General features: G+C 42.4%; 1 protein-coding gene across 9 annotated transcripts in view; it reads left to right on the plus strand.

Moving 5' to 3' along the window:
* The first annotated feature begins 819 nt into the window (after positions 1–819).
* atp11c (ATPase phospholipid transporting 11C) overlaps positions 820–20464 on the plus strand; it is a 39121-nt gene continuing 19476 nt past the window's right edge. For 6 of the 9 annotated variants that reach the window (XM_035161434.2, XM_035161428.2, XM_035161429.2 and 3 more), the window contains exons 1-3: positions 820–1497; positions 15255–15374; positions 16713–16802. In XM_035161434.2, coding sequence (XP_035017325.1) covers positions 1471–1497; positions 15255–15374; positions 16713–16802 — 237 coding nt within the window. In that variant the 5' untranslated portion in view covers positions 820–1470. Of the gene's footprint in view, positions 1498–7899; positions 8166–15254; positions 15375–16712; positions 16803–20464 lie in introns of those variants that run through there. The other 3 variants (XM_035161437.2, XM_035161438.2, XM_035161432.2) reach the window with 2 other exon arrangements.

A 20464-nucleotide genomic window follows, 5' to 3' on the forward strand; every position in this document is an offset into this window, starting at 1 on the left:
GAACATGTTGATCCTTATTCCTTATATCCTTATTTTCTGCATTTTTCAATGTTTCAGCTTGATCACAACCTTTTCACTACATCTGAACATTAACGCTGGTAATTAAGTAGAGATTCAAAGTTATTCTCAATCAAAACTCAAACACTTTTCTTTCTGCTGTGGTAAAACGTGAAACCTTAAATTTGACTTGTTAAAGTTGTAAAATTTCCAGCTAAAGCTAATTATCCATCGCTCCAGTATAGAAAATTCCTTCTGCATCTTCTACCCAGAGAAGAAATGTATATGAGGCTTAAATTCAAAGATCAATACTCCTTAAAGGTCCAGTGTGTAGAATTTAGTGGTGAAGTTGCATGTTGCAGGTGAACTGTACCTCATCTTGAAGGTTCAGTGTGTAAGATTTAGGTGAAAGGGATCTATTGGCAGAAATCAAATACAAAATAATCCTAGCAATATTTTCATCAGTGTGTCTCATCTAAATAGTATGAATTGTTGTTTTCTTTACACCAGAATGGGCCCTTTATATCATACTTTATATTTACATCTGGAGCGGGTCATTTTTATGGAGGCTGCCATGTTTTTTTACAGTAGCCCCGACTGGACAAACTAAGCACACTGTACCTTTAAAGTATTTAAATATAAAGGAGCCATTCTAGGGTGAAGAAAACCACAATTCATACAGTTGTGATCATTACACATAAGTGAAAACATCACTAGGGTTATTTTATATTCGATCTCTGCCAATAGACCCTTTAAAGTGCGGTCACAAACTTTAACCCCTGGGACGAGACCAGTGTGGGAAAGACCACATTACCCACAATGCAGCGTGAGCTCAAAGCGCCGCACCTTCGCCGGGTGGAGCCTGACCGAGAGCGTGGGACCGCTGCTGCCGCTGGTGTGGCGGTGGAGTGAGGAGTGTCTGACAGGCGGAGGTGAGGGTGAGGAGGACCCGCACACACACACTCACCCACAGGCGAGGGGAGCGAGAGGCACAAGTGTTGAGTTGTCGGTGTGTTGCTGCTGTCGAACGCTGCGCAGGTTTTCTTGGGGGTCAGCGCGGGAGCCGGACACTAATGATCCGGACGAGCAGCAGCAGCAGCAGCAACAGGGCGCCGAGCGGCATGTCACGGAGCGATTCAGCCGCGAGCGGAGGGAGGCGCGACTGGTAGCCCCGCACACCGCAACGAGGAAAAAAAAACCCACCCAGCGGCGGCGGCGAGAGAAATGCGAGTGGTGCGAAGATACCGGAGCCAAACGAAATGGGAACGATGTAGCGTCGCTGCTGCGGCATCTCGCATAGCTAGAACTAACGTTAGAGTAGAGAGCAGATAGCCGAGGAGCTAGCAGGTCAAACTCGCGTACATGTAAAGTTATTCCCCGGGGGAGACTTGAAGCGGAGCCCGGGAAGCGTCTGTTGAATCAGAGGAGTTTCACCCGTGAGATAGAAGAAGAGAAAAGGGGAAGAAGAGGAAGATGCTGCGGAGAAGACTCAACCGTCTGGTATGTGTCAATAACACAAACCCACTGTTAGCTTGTCACATCCAGCTTCTCTTGCTAACCTTTTCTATTTCCCTTTCCTCTTATTTATTTATTTTTTTACCGCCGCTGTTTTATCCCTCGGCTGGTATTTCCAGTCGTTTTCCTTCTCGCAGCTGCCGCTTTAACCAGCGGTGGGGAAACTAGCTACGATTCCAACAAACTGTTACTTCACCCTGACACACAACGCGGAACAGATGTTGTCTCACTTCAGTGCTCTTGTTTGACTCTGTCACTTTAGCTCCCTGCTAACGAGGTAAGTGTATTTAACCAGCCAGGAAGTCGTGACAGATGCTAGCTGGAGTCCAGAGTCATTAAAGCACACTTTCCACAGGGGGTGTAGTGTTGCAGGTCTGGTGTCCACAATGTGAACCCACCTACTCTCAATGGCCACTTTACCTGTCCCCAGAGATGCTGGCTGCTTTTCCTCTGGGGTCCAACTTGTTCCTTTAAGTTGAAGACCTGCTGCTTTTCAGTGTGTTATATAAGTGTCTCAAGGTTTTGGAGTATAACCGGGACAATTCAAGACTTTTCATGTCTCCACTTTGGGTGATGGACATTTTCATTTAGTAGACAAAGCGATTAATCGAGTAATGAAAGTAAACAATCACCCGAACAATTTTCAATGAAAACGAATAGGTTGAAATTCCTAAGTAGGGGTCAGCTCCATTTGCAGAAAAAGAAATCAACAATTAACTTGATAAAACATAGGATACGTACATTAACCATCACATTACAATCAATAAAACACAGGTGACGGTCCTTCAACATACTTCTGATCTGGCATAAACTTCCACGTTCGACTGACTGATGAAGTAAAGAGTTTTTCAGTCTTACTCCAATGCTGTTCCTTTTATTCCGAATGGATTTGTTCAGCACGAGAAGTTGGTCTTTTTCCAACACAAACTGCTTTGACATCATGTTTCACGATTGGTCAGTTTAATGCTCACCCCTTTAAAGTTCACCCATTGGTTTTTATTGCCCCTCATACATTAATCAGTCATGAGTTAGCTAGTTGAAAGTGGAGTAACTCTCTGCACGCCCAGACTCATAGCTGCTAAACTGGCTTTACTGCCTCTTTATCATCCTCTTATGCACCAGTAACCTGTTGTCGCCCGTGGGCTGAAACCCCCACAGACTATCTGAGAAGTATAGATACTGACAGTCAATAAGGAGGAGCAATATAATAATTGCAGTAGCTGACCCTCCTCCCGGTCCCCCCTCTAGTGTTGCCAGGTCAGCTGATTTTTCTGCTTGTGGAGAGGATTGCTGCTGTAATTTCTCCTCGGTGTGAGCTGTAAATAATTTTTTGTGCAGAGCAGCCAGCCAAGCTGTCATTGATGCACACGGTGCTGTTATCTCTTGCTCTGCCTCCATGCCTCCTGACTCACACCACCCTCCCCTTGCCCATGGGAGGTACATGTGCATCATGGAGAGGGAGAAACACTAGAGACTGTGAGGGCTACATGCAAGGCTACAAAGAGGCTTCACGTGCTTCGCTTGACTCTCCCACTATGGTACACCGTGCCACTAAATCCTGAGTGTGTCTTTTGGGAAAAAAATCATTAAAGATGGCTGTGGGAACGAGTGGGGTTGGGCTCCCGTCGGGAGATTCTCCAGAGGTTGTAATGCTCTGACAGGAATGCAAAATCCCACAGTTGCCTTTGATGTTCGTTCAAGCCCTTGAAGGCAGCAGTGTGATCTGTGAGAGGTGGAGCCTGGTGAAAATTGGATTGTATTCATTGTGGGAGCCCTGCCTTGACTGCAAGGAGAAAAATACCAATGCATGAAAACACCTCTGCCCAGGCAGCATGTTGGTGAGGTTTTCTTTTTTGCACCATGGTAACTGATAAGACCCCTCCTACTCACTAGCTTGGTGGAAATCACACATGGAAATTCAGCTTCATATTTTGATTCTGTTTTCGAACTGATGAAAAACCCCTTTCTGCTCAGTACACAAGTACAAGTACACCCAGCCCTGCACAGCCCAGTTGGAGGAGGGAGGCTCGACAGGTCCGTGTGAACAAGGAAGTAAAGGGTCACTGACAGACACAGTGGCTTTGTGTTTGGATTTTATGATAATAGAGCATTGTTCGAAAACAATTGGTCATTTGATGAATTTAGTATTTTCATTATCATTTAATCTTAGATCTTTTTTTAGTCCCCTTTTATAGGTAAAGATGTCAAACATTGTGAGGATTTGCTGCCTTTTTTTGTGGTGGTAAACTCATTGAACTTTATTTTTGGACTATTTATTCACAGATCGATTAATCTGGGAAGTAATTAGCATATGAATTGGTGCTGAAAATAATCATTAGTTGCTGGCAGCCTTGGAAAATAATAATTACTAATTTAACTGACAAGTTTCAAAAAAATATTTGTCAAGTTATATTTGTGGACGGTTGCAATTTTCGTTTCCTCTGAAGTGTAACGTGTCAGGGTTGTTCGTTTGAAGCAGTTAAACAGTTGGCTGATGTCACGTGCCAATGACAGTTTTATGACCGTAACAATAAAAACTGTGTCCTGGTGACATCTGAATTATCTTATTCTAAGGAGATGGGGATTCCTCATGTAACTCTCTGGTAATTCAGCCTAAAATGTTTTCTACCTCTGCTCTGGGTGCAGCACCACTTTGCTCTTCAATGTATGTATCCTGCTGCAGGCTGATGCACTGAGGTTTGCCAGACTCAGATCTGTCTCTACTTGACTGTGACCCAAGCACAAGTAATAAACAGGCCCCCACCAGGCAGGAAATGTTATGTGTGAGCGTTTTGGAAGGATCGCACATTAAATGCATTCGGAAACCCCAGGGATCAGTAAACCTGTTTCTCAGGTCATCTAAGGGCAGCAACAAATCAGGAAAACACAAACCTGTGTAAACCTGCGTGTGCTCCCCAGCGTACAGGCAAAGTTGACATGCACACAAACCATCACACACACACACCTTTGCTCTTAATGCTTTTTTTTGTACAATGCTTCCTGTTTACATGCCCAGTGTACGTAGTAGTAAAGGTCAAGGTGATATGCGTTTTCAGGTGTGTGAATAAGGACTCAGATTATTAGTGATTGGAAGCTAAAATGAAAATGTATTTTAGTATGGATGTAACCTTTATTTGGTATCACTCTTCCTAAGGTATACTAATGTTTTTTTCAGCAATAAGAGTTTTTTTTACTCTCTCCATTACAGTACTTTCACCTGCAAGTATTTGAGCAATGAGTCTAATATGTGTCATTATTTGCACTTATTGTCAAAAGCACAGTCACTTTTATTGTCACTGTATTTTGACTTTGTTGTATTATCTCCCCTGCAGTTAGTGGCACCTGTTGGAAACACATAGGTATTTTAACCAACTGCTGAGAGCCCTCAAACAGAGTTGTCACCCTTGGGTGAGCCATTAGGGTTAGAGTGAATCTGAAGGCCACACACCATACAAGGCATGTAGGTCCATTTGATTTATCAGGCCAGTTTGATTAGGAGAGATGTGTATTGATCAGAGTTGTGCTCCGTTTTGCCGCCATTAGTCTCGCCCTTGAACTGCTGGCCAACAGAATTGCTAACGCGGATTTCTTTCTCTTCCTTCCTCTTCCTTCCTCTCTCTGTCTGGTCTCCTGCACTATATGCCCAGGAATGGTAACCCAGCCAAAAAAGCCCATCTGCAACACACAGCAGGGTAATAAATATATTAGTATTGTGAGGGAGGCAGTGTGAAGGAAAAAAAGGCCGGCTGTGGGATAGCGAGGTGATGAAATGTAGTGGGGGAGTCCGGAAAGCCCTGTGTGACTCAAACACGAGACACTGGAGGGAAACCAGTAGGATGAACCTTTAGCCTCTTTGCACCTCTCCTTCGCCTTCTCCACCTAATGGACACTCTCTCAGGCTTCTTGTAGTGGTTAACATGAGAGTGGGTGGATCTTGGTTAGATACAGGGGGACCAAGGATGGCTTTTTGTGGCAATTTTCCACTTCCATTAAAACCTAAGTTGAATTCTCAGTTTGTACCTCTAAATAATTCAGGTTGCCTCATTTATTTTGAATTCTCCTCACATCGCTCCACCCTTTCCTGACTCACGTATCCTTGCCAGGCTAGTGGTATTCAAAATGCATCCTTGTCATCCATATATGTATAAAGGCTCAACCACATATTTTCTCTGCCATGCCCCAGCTCTAGCATTTCTTACAGCATTCGCAGTGAGATGTGGAGAGAATGCTGAGATGTTTTTTTTCTTTGTCTGTGGCTCACTCTCGGTGTCTGAGCACGGAGGCAGGATAAGGAGATGGCAGCATCTGTGATGTTTGGTCATTCCAGTTTTTTTTATTGTCACCTGAAATGATAGGGTACTTGCTGACACAAAGAAGGGGAATAGCAAAGTCCATGTGAGGATTTAACAAGCACTGAAAGTCATGCGAAAACACCCCCACCCACACATGCTCACTGAACACCCTGGTTAAGCAACAGCCTACAATAATTATCTCCGTGGCAAACTCCTAGCGAGTCAGCAGGCAGTGTTGCTCAGTCACAGGGAGAAAAATGGCTCCTTTTAATGTGGCTACAGTTAAGTGGGAGGAAATGCTTGGTGAGAAAATACAAACTGAAATCAAACATGCCCTCTTAGCAGAAGAAGGAAAGAGCAACATTGATTTTTGTCATTAGTCTTGTTGCCCCTATATGCAGTGTAAGGATAATTAATTGAAAAGCAGTTACGGCCAATGTAGCCCGGTACATTATTAAAGATAATGTCATCAGTGGGGGCAGTAGCTGAGATAGAGGTTTTTAAAGCTTGTCAGCATTAGGGTCCACTGTAAATGCCTTTTTCTTGGTATTGCTTCGCTCTCTGCCAAGCATAGTAGGGGGAATGAATGCAATTGTAGTGTTGTGCAGTTACAACCCGCTACAGGGAACAAGCAGCCGCATCAAGCACCTTCATCTAAAGCCGCTTTCAGACACGACCTCCGGGTAAAATACAGAGAATTGGCTACGGACTTTAGCCGCAGTCTGCCTTTCACAAATGCACACTGCAGCGGGAGGTCTCTGCACAACAGCAACAAATCCTCCACGTTATTCAGGCGAGAGGTGGAGCAACCGGGTGCAGCAGACAGAGGCCGGAAGTGATGTATTAACTCCTCTGCAGAGATCACGTGATCATGTTTACAGCACCCCGGCACTAGTGTCAACTCTTATCACCATAAACTCTTTTGAAGATATTTGTTTTCTTTTTATTTTCTGCATTTTTGCGTCTGCCGCGTGTTAGAAGCCTCATCAAATCCCCCCATTTGCTCACGGTGAATCCAGCGGGGGATCCCCCACTGTGTTCACACATCGACTTCTCCTGGATTTCTATGTACTTTATACTAGGGGTCCATTCGGATAAAGTCAGAAGAAACTGCGGAGCGTCGCACTCAGACATTTGCGTTCACACATACACCTCCTCCAGAGAATACGGAGAAACTGCAGAGTTCAGTGCATATCTGAAAGCAGCTTTAGAAGCTGAATCACGCATGCAAAACCTGAGTACAGAGAGTGCACTTGGTTGGAAAAACCATACTCCATTTATGGCTACACCACTTTAAATTCTGTTTAATTATAGATTACAGTGTGACTAGGCTGCAGCTCGAAATGTGCTCTCTTAACCGGTCTTAAAACAAAGTGTGGGGGGTTTCTCCATAAGAACCTAATGAAATAATGTTCTTCTAATGTCATTCTCTCCAGGACTTATCAAGCTTGTCTAGAGGGATGTAGCTAAGAGACAAAGTGCAAGTCGAAGGAGGAGTAACATGTTATTCTTCAAGCCAAAGCCTCAGTAAATGAGTGCTTTAAGACTGCAATTCAGTTAAAATATAGCTGGCCAAGTTAATGTTTCTCTTAAGCTACTTCCATGTCAGCTGTTAACCGTTAGTAAGGCCCACGTTTGAGAAACAGCATGCCTCAGTTACTTGAATGACCGCAGACTGCTGTCAGCCCTGTGTGACTTGCAAACACATTTCCGTTTGGCCACTTTTTGTGTCCTTCCACATTTTTTTCTTATCTGGTGTCAAACAACAGCTGAGGGGGAGTCCCCACAATGCTCACAGATTTCCTTTGTAAATGAGTAGTTGTAGTTCGTACGGAAACCTATGAGCTGTTCTAGTTTGGGGAAAATCCTCTCATCTTATGGCCACTAGTTACCAAGTTACAAATGGTCAGTGTAAATTTTAAGCTTTTAGAGACATTTGAAATGGTGTCAGTAGACCACAGTCATTTCAAAAAAGTATCTAGCACAAGTGTCTGCGGCTTTTTGATTGCGGCCAAATGATTGAGGAAGCAGCTCCCACTGCGAGGTCTGGATGAGTTTTCCCTCCTCCCCTTTTGTCGATGGGACCCAATGCAATGTAGGCCAGTACCAGCCCACCGTACAGTACACCCTGTGTCTTGTACAGCTGCAGGGATGCTGGCAGAACAATGAGCCTTTTCCTGTCCACAACAGCTCCTTCGGATCAGCCCTCAGTTCAAGTTGGACTGTTATCAGTCTGTGCGGCTTTTCATCACTGTGTGCAAACAATGAACAGAGGGAGAGAGTAGCCTCTGATATGGGCTCCGTTGACTATGCCACAAGCCATGTTTCGGTGAATCCATGATGGAGGTAACTCCTGTTAAAGTAATGACTCTCTTTTTCTTAATTTGTTAGTGTTTTATTTATAACTGTTGTTAATGAATATTAATGTGGATTTTTTGAGAGATGTTCTATTTGTTAACTAAAATTGTTGAGGTCTGTAGCATTGTACTCAAATCCATTCATTTATCTTTGTGCTCTTTTAGGTGCTGACACAATTTAAAAATCTACACTGGGAAGATGTCTTAAACAAAATATCTTTTATTTTAGTCTCCTTTCAAATAAAGGAGCTTGATCTGACCACACTTGCTGGCTCCTTTTATTATTAACATATTTTTTCAGCCATTTTAAGGAAAGGAGTTGACTTCTCAGGTTAACGCTGTGGTAGAAACAACTGGCTATATTGCATTCATTAACAAAATAACAAGAACTACAAGAATAGCAAAGAACCTTTTGTTCTTGGTTTTCTTGTACATTTTTGGGGGGAAAGATTAAAGAAGACTGAAAAAAAACATCATAACCTCACAATAAAGTAAAGATAATGGTAAAAATGTTCAATATTATTTTCTTCTGAGACAAAGTCCTACTGTATTGAATAAGCTGGTTGTATTAGAATGAATGACATTTTCTGAGAAGAGCATTATTCAAAAATAGGTCACACCTCAAATACTCTGTGCTTGAATTAGACAAATGAGCTCACGCCGTGTAGCTTTATTAAGAACACATTTGTTGCACAGGAAATGCAGCAAAGATGTGGAGACGTTGTCGTGACAAAAGTTTGGTTTGATATTGATGTGTCTTTGTGATATATTTTATTCAAAAGATATTGTTGCCTCAGCACATTCTCGGCTGCTTTGGCGAAGAACACTTGGATCTGTAATCAAAACGTGGAGACTTACAATTAGTGATAGAGCGTGAGCATGCTGGAAGAGGACGGAGAAGTGGTCTGACAAGAAAGAGAGAGGGAGAATGAAAGAGAGAGAGTTCCTGATGGAGTACTGCAGTGACTAATAGCATCGACTCAATGCCTGCAACTTTCCCCTCACATTGTATTTTTCATCACTCAGCCCCATTCAGTCATAATAGCAACTTTATGTTGCTGTTGGGCTGTTTTTTACAGTTGTCATCAACATTTCTTGAAACAGCTTTCTGGATGTTAGGAATTTATTCTTTCCATTACCCTCAGAATGCCACTTGATGTTTAGGGCCTGTGTTTACTTAAAAGTCGTAGATCTTCACCGGGGGGGCTTTCCTCTTATGGTTTCAGTTGAATGTGGTGTAATCAAACTCTCCATAGAGAGTACGCGCTCAATAGCAGATAAGGTTGACCTGGGATGAATCCACTTGCACTCAGAGCGACATCATAAAACCTGATAGGGTAGATAAGATGCATTGTAAAGTAGTTGTAGATGATAAAGCACTTGGTTCACTCTTCTCATTTACTAGTGAATGAGAAATTAGAGTTTAGAGCTTGCTTTGGTTTTGCCCAGAGAATTGCATGAATTGGATAATAAGGTCAAATGGGAACCTGGATGTAACAGTGAATCTGTGTTTCTCAGTGAAGTGCCGTGGTATGAGTACACATGTAAGACATAAAGAAGTACAAGTATAGGTCTCCAGTGCTCTCTCTTCTTTGCACAGCTCCCTCACACCTCATTAAATGTGTTTTTTAAGTAGGTTTTCTAAGTGGATTTTTTTAAGCTTTCTGTACTGAATGAACCTGGTGTTTTTTTCCTCTGCACTGAACTTACAAAACCACAAGAGCAGACTAATCAGAACAAAGGGCAACCCACTGTATTCTTCTGGGCTTACTTCTTTCAATTTGCTTCAGCACGTTTATCTGAAAAAGTTACAGCATTGATTATCTTCTTACCACAAAGTCTGTTCGTGTCATGATAAATAACACTGCCTCTGCCCTTGTCACACACCGCTTTTCTGCTACACATCATGGTACCATCTTTATTTTCTGCTTGCTTAGAGATTCTTGTCACATTAACTTACTTGATGTCAAACAGGCCAAGCTTTAGGTGAAACCTTGACGCTGAACAAAAGAGCTAAAGATGGCAGCATCAGACTAAACTTTGCTATCCAGAGCTGTCATAAGAGCCAGAACTACTTACTCTGTGGTCTCTGACAGACCCACAGGCCATAAATGGCAATATGTTCATGTTAAAGAAGCTGGGTTATTTAAAAGAGAACTCGATTTGCTCTTTTATTAAATGATTCACATGTTCCTGTAACCTACATGAATTTTCTGACATGTCACTTGATTTCTTACTATTCCTGACTATATAAACAGTTTATGGATTAATCAAGAAAAAAGCTGCAGATCCCTTGATGATGAAAACAATTATTAGTCACAGTCCTAGTTTATATTGCTTTATTTTAGCTTTCACCATTGAGTTAAGTATGATTGACTGACAGGTTGGTTTGAACTGTGGTTGATGTGATGTGCTCCAGCCTACTCACATTACAAGTGCTGACAGGTTCCAAGGCTTTCCAGGAAAAGATGGTGCTTTATCTTGTGATTGTCTGATAGAGGATGTAACAATACAAGCTGACTGATAAAACATATAATGCTTTTTATACAGAGTACCTCCATTACACCTGTACAGTGTAATGGAACTGAAAGCATTAGCGCTGCAATAAAATATTTTAGAATTCCTTAAAATAAAAACGTTCACAAAGGTTGTACTGATAGAACCTGATTGTTCTTGACTGTGGTGGATTGTATTGTGGTGTACAGGGCCTTGTCATTTTCTGGTTACCCAGCATGTCTGTTCAGCTAACAGCATGCAGATTGTGACAAAGCGGGATAGTGACTGAATAGTGAGATGGTGTGACAGGACGCAGTGTCATCAGACCCAAGTCATCATCTGGAGTTTGGCAGCGGCTGAATGCAGTCTCAGTCTCAGTGGAGCACCTTACCCCCCCTTTGTCCCAGCCGGGACTCATATCACAATGTGTGCATAATTTAATTTAGAGCGTAATTTAATGTAAAAGTTTCAGGCACACTCAATTATCTAATGCACCATGTATTTCTGACTTGGCAATTAAATCTTAGCTCAATTGAGCATTGGATGTTGGCTTTATTGATCTCCATCGTAGGAAGCTGATGCTTTTACTTTAAGGACAGAGCTACTTTGGTATTGACATACTGGCACTTGACTCTTGGCCACTTTTGCTTTACTTGCAAACATCATTGGCATCGAATGGCTTTGTTTGACCTTTTGACAATGATGTAAAGATAATGCAATCATTCTATTTTTACCTGCATTAGCATTTCTAGTGTGGCCTTTAGTTCACTGTTTTGGAGATGAGCATTTCCGTCACGTAACTACACAAAAATTAAGTGGGCCCCTTAGTCTGACCCTCATTATATTTTACAGTGAATCTGCCTCTCAAATCAATGGCTGTTCACTGGTTCTTGTCTTATCTTTATGACCACATGATATGAACTTCTTATTAAACTTTACTCATTTTCAGGATGAAGTATGTTTTTGTAGATGGCCAAATTTCTTTTTTGCAGAATCATCATGGATAACCAGACCTTATAGAGCTTGCAGGTTGTGGTACAGCTTTTGAGCAACAGTATTGGCTTAGCATGACAACTTGGTTGATAGACCTACAACCTTGAAACCGTGCATTAGAGTGGCTCTTGCATAATCAATTCTAATGAGATGGGCACAGGTGAATTGATGCTAGTGGAAGCCGGCCAACTAATACTGTTGACTCTCTGGGCTGTAACTCTGGTGTCCAAGCCAGAGCCCTTAGCCGGTCCTGTAGCTCAAGGCCAATTTGGTGCGTGGATTGTTCCTTACTTTTTTTTTTTTGTCTGCATAGCTCTTCTACATGTCCCTACATTCTTTCCTAATGTTATATGCCTAGTTTGTTGTATTGTATATCTGGAATGCTGTTCTTACATGTGTAATTTGGCATTTTTCAGACTACACAGAGGAGCAATAACCTCTAGAAACACTGAATACGAATAAATCAACAATGTTTGTCCGTGGGGGTGTTCTTGGCCTTCAGCTCCTCCTCTGAGCTGATTGTTGTTTCAAAAAAGGAAAAAAACCTGGATGGTGTTTGTGTCCTTGAATCCTGTTGTACTTCTTTTCTCTCATACTCTTTCTTCCTCCCACTCTCTCGCTTCATCCTCTGGCTGCCAGGTCTGTCCGGTTGCTCTGGAGGAATGTCAGTGTTTGCAGAGTGGGTAGGGGATAGTAGATTTGAAAGCCATACTGAGGTGTGAACGCGGCTGCTTGTGCATAAGGGAGTATTATGTAAGCCTGTTGCCTCCCCTCCCTGGTCTGGGTTGGAGAGATGATCTTAAATATTTCAGAATAAAGGCCAAAAATGTGGAATTTGGACCATTAACTAGAGACGCATTATTCAGTGAACTGGAGTTATGTAGTGTGTTCTCATCCCCACATGCATAAATTCAGCTTTGAGGCTATTCTTTGATCTTAACTTTTGTCAGCAACAGACTGGCCAGCCTTTTGTCCAGGTGGCCTTAATTCACACTTTCCCTGGCGCTTGTCCAGGATCAGATGTTCATGGTAATTTGTTCCCACAACCCACATGTTGCTGGTGTTTATATTATATAAAACAGATTCCCATGGTTGCATAACCTTAATATTTTACAGACACTGTAATAGTCACTCAAATTAAAAGCAGGAGTATCTTCACTTGCGGATGAAATAAAATATTCAGTTTTCACTGGGTACTTTAACCCTTGACGCTGGATGAACGGGGAAAACTGAAACATGAGAAACCATCACAGGATGCCACATTAAAAGGTGCAGCTTGTTTGGGAGTTCACAACTTTGTTAAAAATACTGCACCCTAGCTCTCCACCTTGCTCCCCCTACGATCTCCCAATAATCGCCTGTTTGGTTGAAATTAGTGATAGTTAAAAGAAAAGTTGTGAGAGTGGTTGAGCAAAGAATCTAACATATAACCTCTAACAGCTCAGGTAGGACTAAGGACATACACTTTATTAAGTACTTGGATTTGTTCAATAGCTTATCTCCGTCATATCTTTATTGTTGAATTAGCTTGTTTACTCAGGGTTAGATGGATAACATGCTTGAGGATGAGAGAGTTGGAGGCAAACAAGAATGTAGTAGCTCAGGCTGATCCGGTATCCTGGCTTTGTTTTTATCATGATCCTCCAGCACATGTGGTTGTCCACCCCATGACTAAAGACTCCCTGCGTGTATGATGTCACAATAGAAATTTAGGTCACTGAGACAACAGCGAATGCATTTTGGAGACTACACTTGGATTTCGCAAGACCAAAACATTTGCTGTGTACTTGTGTGCAGCTGGCCCTGGAAACAACTTCTGTCTCGGGTGAATCTTTCGCAAGTGGACAGCTCTAAGTACAGGTGTGAATGCATTGAGGACACATTTGAGATCAGATCAATCAGACCTTAATGCGTGATCGCAAAGTGTCCTGGGCTCCAATACATTTCTCATGTAGTGTTTTTTAAGGTCCCAAAGATCACTCTACAAAGGAAAACGATAATACAAACAAAGGGCGGAAATTAATTGCAGAAATGAAAGCTGTGGTCTGCTTTAGTTTTATAATGAAATGAAAGTGATTTTACACCTGTAGGTGTTTCCCATAAATGGATTTTTTTTGTGGTCACTTCCACAATATCAACACTAACTGCCAGATGTTGATGTCCTATTCCTTTTATTTAATTGTAGAGCTGAAAAAAATTGGGGGGAAATCTAAGCAAACATTTCACAAGCCTAAAAGAATGTAAATGTATGACACTCTGCACTTTCACGGTAGTTACGTCATGATGTGTAGTTACAGCCTCAGGAGAAGACAGAAGAATGAACCCAGTGAGTCTTCCACAGTGCAGGGAACACATTCTAAATTCGGAAAGGAAAACAGTTCCTTCGTTTAATTAAGTTCGGATTTATTGGTATATCATCAACATACATCATCATCACAATATACACAGCATATTCTCAACTTTACATAGTAAACAATATTGATGTGAGAAACTCAACAGTTCTCACAATGAGCAAGCACTTGTCGATTTCCTGCCTGGCTTTCCTCTGTGCTTTCCTTGGTTGTCATTTATACTTTTTGAGATTTGTGTAAGGAGAACTCCTGTAAAGCTCTGACAACAACCTTGCTCCCTTGCCTTCCTCTGTGATTCACTGTACCTACCATTTATGGAAGAGGAATTCTCCAGCCACCAAATATTGAGGCGACCTCTTTTGTGACTCTGGCTGCGTGCGCGCGTGCGTGCGCGCGAACGCACAAGAAGGTAGCTCAACCCTGTAATTCTGAGCACAGCATTTTTCCTCCTGGCTGCTGACATTTATTACTTGTTTATCTTTGGCAAGTGACCACCTGGGAGAGAAGAAATTAAGTTACAGTCCCCACACAATCACCATTTTGGCCCGTTGACCCTTGCCATACTTTTTCTTTGTCCCCTGACTGAATTATTGGCTTGTGCTCAACAGTTTTCTGGTAGAGTGCTTTTCAAGTCTTTTTTTAATGTTCTGCACCACAGTAGAAATTCTAATCTTTTAATTCTTGACCTCTGAGTGGAATTTAGACCTTTTAAAGCTAGAGAGTTTTTGTGGCCACAAGAAGTCCTTTGTGATCGAAGTGTATTTGCTGCATCTGAAATAACAACACACTATTAAACAAGAGTTTTGTTTTCATCGATTTATTTCTACATCCCCAACAGACTGTGGTTGATTTCTTTGGCTCAACTTCAAGTACATTTTTTTCTTGTATGATGCACATTTTTATTTTCTTAGCCATTTTAAGAGGTTGGTGGAAGGATAGAGACATGAGCCAAGAAGGAACCAATTTAGTTTTGGCATGGATCTGGAAAAAGGGGTAGTTCCAGGAATATATTTTTTATCACTTTCTTTACCATTGCAAGGTTTAAAAACCCAAAACAAATTTTCGCCAATTGCACCTGGAATAATACTTTATTCTTGATTTTTAAAAAAAACTATTGTTATTCTGCCATGGAGATTGTGGGTTACCCAATGTGTGATATCTGTTTAAGAGAAAAGAAGAGTCAAGAGTTACTAACCTCCCTTTCCTTTCTCCTTTTCCCCATGTCCACTCTCCCCTTCTGCTTTCTCCTCTAGCTCGGCAGAGATGAGAGAAGAGCAGACAGTCGGACTATCTATGTTGGACATCGGTCAGGCTCCTCCAATGAGCCCATCATCCCACCCAAGTTCTGTGATAACAGGATTGTGTCCGCAAAGGTAAGAAGCATGTACCAACCAGTCTGGCCATACACCAAGATGACATTCTTTTACCTTTCTTTCTCAGCTCAGCGTGTGCATTCCCATGCCTTCCTTCCTGTATCCCTCCTCCCACTGCCTGTCCACATGCTTGTCCTGCTCTCTCAACAGAAGGCAGATTATTTGTCCGTACTGGCTGTAGCAGTGAAATACATGGGTGCTATTAATGTACTGGCAGGGTGGGCAATTTGGCTGTTTCCCCCTAGGCTCCAATAGATTATACTCCACCCATGTCCAAATGTCACCCCTCAGCCCTGTGTCAGCAGCCGGCTCGGCCAGGTGCTGGCTGGCTGGCTTCTGAATATGAAGGGTGAAAGTGATGAGGGGAAAGAAGCGGTGTGAGAGTAAGACAACTGAGGATTTATAGTGGTGCAGAGGGTCCCAGTGAGGATGGGCCTATCAATTGGCTCCGGCCAGTATGTCAGGGTAAACAGTCCTTAATTACCCTGGCTGTGGGGTTTACGCTCCTCCATGCCTCTGCCCTCCATCATCTTGTTGCTTTTGCACTCTTCAATGACCAATCTCCGCCTCTCCCTCTTGCTCTCGTTGCTACATCACCACACTCAGCCACCCTCACCGCTGCACCCCCTTTTCTCATTACTTTCTCTCTCTTTTCTCTCTGGCAAAATGAGATGGGTCATTCTGCTGCCTCTGCATTTCAACGCTCTCCCCATGCAGACATTCCCCTTCATAAACACTGCCCTATTGCTGTTTCTCTGCAGATGTGTGTGTGTGTGTGTGAATGCATGTGTATGTATTTGTGTTTTTCACCCTGGTACTGTTTTGTGGCACAAAGTTGCTTACAGGGTATTGTCAAGCCATCTCCCAGTGATTCAAGCAGATAAAAGCGTTTATTTAGCCGTGATGTTATCAGCAGTCACAGCCACCTATAAAAAGGAAGAGAAAAACCCACAAACAGTCGCCAGCCTGATAAGTTCATTGGCTCTGCATTCAAGGCTAGCCAAATTAGAGATAAATCGCTAATCTGAATCAATGGAATACCTGTGGTGCCCCAAGGGCCATCTCCCTGGGCAGTACAAAGAACAGAGACTCCGAGCTATTGAAGTTGCCTTTCCTCTTCCCCTTCCGTAGCTTAGACAGACTATACACAAGCAAGAGTGTTTGAATATTGAATGCCTCTAATCTCTCTCCCCTCGCCTTCTTTTCTTTAACCTCCCTAAGTGTGCCTGAGAAACATCAGGTCTGAATGGGAAAATTATGCAACAAAAAGTAATCAACAAAGTGTAAAACCAGTTTCTGTGACTTACATGCATGTTTTTCTCTGTTTACCTAACACAGTATACGGTTTGGAACTTTCTTCCGAAGAACCTGTTCGAGCAGTTTAGAAGAATTGCCAATTTCTACTTTCTTATCATCTTCCTGGTGCAGGTAAGGACAGACTGTCGGTGTTCAAACTAAACAACGGTAACCGTTTGTTTATCATTGTCAAATACGGAATCCATGGATCTTTGTTTTGTCTGTTGATCTGGAGCTTCAACAGCTTTTCTTAAGGCTTGCACAGTGCTTGTGTGTGTGTGGATGCTTTTTTTTGGTTGGATTTTTTTCTTTAAGATTAACATTACTTAATTGTCCCGCAATATGCACACACAAGCACTACATGCAATGGGGAAATTTATCCTCTGCTTTTAACCCATCCGTGTGAACACAGCACACACAGTGACCACATGGAACATAAGTACAGATGTAGTGGTTTACTGATTGTTTAACATATCTCAATTCTGCTGAATTACATAGCTGTTACAAAGCTGAAAAATTTAGGAAATGAGATAGGCAAGATAAAAACAAATTAAATAAAAAAAAAAAAAGTATCAATTAAGATAATCACACTCATGCTTCAAGGTTAGTCATGATTGCACATTAATCCAACCTACTTTGTTTCCAGACTTTTACATTTGAATTTAATAAGTACTTTGCTGTAGAAGTCCATCTTTCTAAATACATTGTCAATTTAATATGTTGGCAGGTTATTGAAAATTCACATCTTCCAACCTTAGACTATTCACACTTTTCACTATTCACAATTTTATGTTTTTATCTTAGATGTATGTGAGGATTTTATTGGTCTTATAGTGTGATTTTTAAAATTGTCTTTGTATCTGTCATTGTTAGCTTATGTTGTGTGTATGCTGCCCTATTCTCATAAGTGGAAACTGTGAGCTGGCGCTGACTAAAATGTATTGACTGGCATCTTTATTCCCCTGCTCTGTGCTCTAAAGTGACCTCTCCTCTCCTCTCCTCTCCTCTCTCCTCTCTCCTCTCCTCTCCTCTCCTTCTGATCCATGTGTATGGAAAATAACCTCTCTTTTTAGCACTAACCTAAACTATGGAAGCAAATAGCCCACTAGTGTAAACAGGTGCTGGTGTTGGGCCTGCTTAGGAGGGATGTCTTCTCTCAAGTCGCATACTGACTGAATTTACTCCCAGAGTGAGGGCTTCCAGAAGCGCAGCGCTGTACTAACTGAGTCATATCTGCGTGCAGCTTCCACAAATTAATTCCATTACTCATAGCAGATCGTTTGCAGTGTTTTTCCCCCCTGGTCCTTATTTCCACTAGGACTGTCACTGTATCTGATCTTCACCCCACATTTAAAATTTTGGGGAAAAATCTGTCAAAATCATCTCTAACTTTGTTTGTTGTAATTGATATAAGGGGTGCTGGATAATTTACCGAATGTCATTTGTATTATAAATGTGATATTAGTATTTTCATTTTTCATATATGTAAATATCATAGTTATTGTCAATACCTACCCAACTGTTGTGAGCTTACCACGTGAAATTTCCGTGAGCGAATGCAGCACACTTATGTGGGAGTAAACCAGCGAGCCTGTTTTGCATCACTCACACTAACCTGCCTTTTGCTGTATGTGAGCACAAGGATTATCAGTGTGGGATGTGTGCAGCGTGTTTGTTTGTGTGTGACTGCATTGTATGAATGTGTATGTGCTGCTGCATGTGATGTATGACTCAGTGGGTGTCCTGGGTTTGCTGATGGTGTTTACCCAAGCTGCAGTGTGGTTGGCGTTTCTCCACTAATCCAGGCTCTCTTGAGCGGCTCTTTATCCCAACCACTCAGTCTTTCCCGTGCAGCCTGCTATTATATCATAGAGAGAAGATGAGGGAAAAAATCAGGTACACGGAGTCTGCGCGCACTCATTTTGCATCTCACACATAGAAATAAACCTTCTCACTTTCCCTGAGAGGCTTCATGCAAATTCTCTTGCAACAGCCAAATGTCATGCACCATCTAGCTCTGTCCTCCCCTCGTTTTTTCTCCCTCGTTGTCATTTGTTCTCTTTCGTTCTGTCTTTCTTTTTCCCCCCTTTCTGTCTCACATTCCCCCCATCTCTCTGCAGCGCTGCACTGCTGACGTCAGCAGCAGGAAGCCCTCTGTAGCTCTGAGTGCCACAAATAGACACAGGCTGATAAAAAAGCACCACTCTCCTATAAATAGCCCTGCATGTCTTTGCTTGAATTTGATAGAATGGGAAGAGAGCGCTGTGAGAGAGCAAGAGAAAGGGTGATGAGAGAGCACAAGGCAAAAGTATAGGAGGGGGAGAGTGAAAGGGTGAAGGGGTAGGAGGATGCAAAGGCCCACAGAGCTGCCCCGGGAGCCCGGGGACCTGCCTCTGTCACTCATTCTGACACACTTCCCGGCTCAGATGAAGGGCTTTGTGCTGCTCCGCTCTGCTGCTCTGATATCACACCAGCACATCAGCAGCCGCACACAGATCACGTTGCTTTTCATTTGGTGCAGAGGAGGAAAAGGTAGTTTGCCATCTGGAAGTTTGGTGGTGATTGTTGTGAATCAACAAATATAAACTAACTGAATGTATGGAAACAAACTACAAGTTTAGTTGTCTTTAATTGTCTTAATATAACCCTTACTCTTATCCCCAAATGACATATGTCATTGATTTCATAAGCTATTGTAGTGTGAGATGAGTGTTTTTATTTTAGATACCAAAAAAAAAAACACACCGCCATAATTTGTCTCTTTTTATAGTCTTCTATTGAGCTCTTGCCATCATAATTGTCATAGAAGTGCCAAAGATGTATAAATATCAAACAGCATTTGGGCTGAAAGTTTCGCTTTGTGAAGCTTTCTCTCATGTTTGGCCATCTGGCTGCTGCTTCAGAGGGACATGCTGTCCTCAGTCTTCCTGTAGCTTCTGTTTTTCTTTCTTTAGGCAAATTTCAATCCAGTCATGTTATTAAGTTTGCCATTATATTATTAGAGACAAAAATGTTGTGCTGCTTTGCTTTCCTCCAGAGTTCACCGCATCTGTGCTTCAGGAAGTGCTCTACTTTAAAGGTGTGGTCATGAGAAACCTGTGAAGGGCTTACATGACTGGGGTAAACTGAGTGTTTCTCAAGAGACATTCAATAATACAGTAGCTATATTGCCTAGAGCGGTGTTCCAGGTGCAGTTTTTAGCCCATACCTTTCTATAGCATCCCTGATGCACACGCACACACATTCTCTCACCTCTGGCTCCTGGCATGTGAGGCTACTGCGGCAGTATTATTACTTTCACTTCTGTCTCACTGGAATTGCTAACTACTACAAATATAATGCAGACTCTCCTCTGAATCTGCACTCCTCCAAATGGTCGATGTGCACTAGTCCATCTCAGGCTTGTAATTGATTTATCCTGCAGTTAATTGTAATCACAGTACAGCTTGGGTAGGCTAGCAGCTCACTGCCCTTGTCCTTTATTCTGTGTGTGTGTGTGGGTGTTTGTACGGGTACAGAATGTGGCTGTGTTTGTATTTGTATGTGGTTACTGAGATAGCAGCAGGTTTGGTTCATTCTCATTCTGAGCACAGGTGAGGAGAACACCAGAGATTTCTTCAAAACACATCTCTTGCTCTTACACAGCTGATTTCTATCTGGAAGCTTGTTGTGCTTCTGGTCCGAATAACAACAAGCTTAATGTGACGTGTCTGTGCGAGCTGTAATACGCACCCGAGCTCAGGGGGAGACCAGCTTGCATTCTACAGGATCGGAAATGCCAGACTAAATCCATC

This window comes from Hippoglossus stenolepis, chromosome 7 (assembly GCF_022539355.2).
Source record: "Hippoglossus stenolepis isolate QCI-W04-F060 chromosome 7, HSTE1.2, whole genome shotgun sequence".
NCBI classification, from domain to species: Eukaryota; Metazoa; Chordata; class Actinopteri; order Pleuronectiformes; family Pleuronectidae; genus Hippoglossus; species Hippoglossus stenolepis.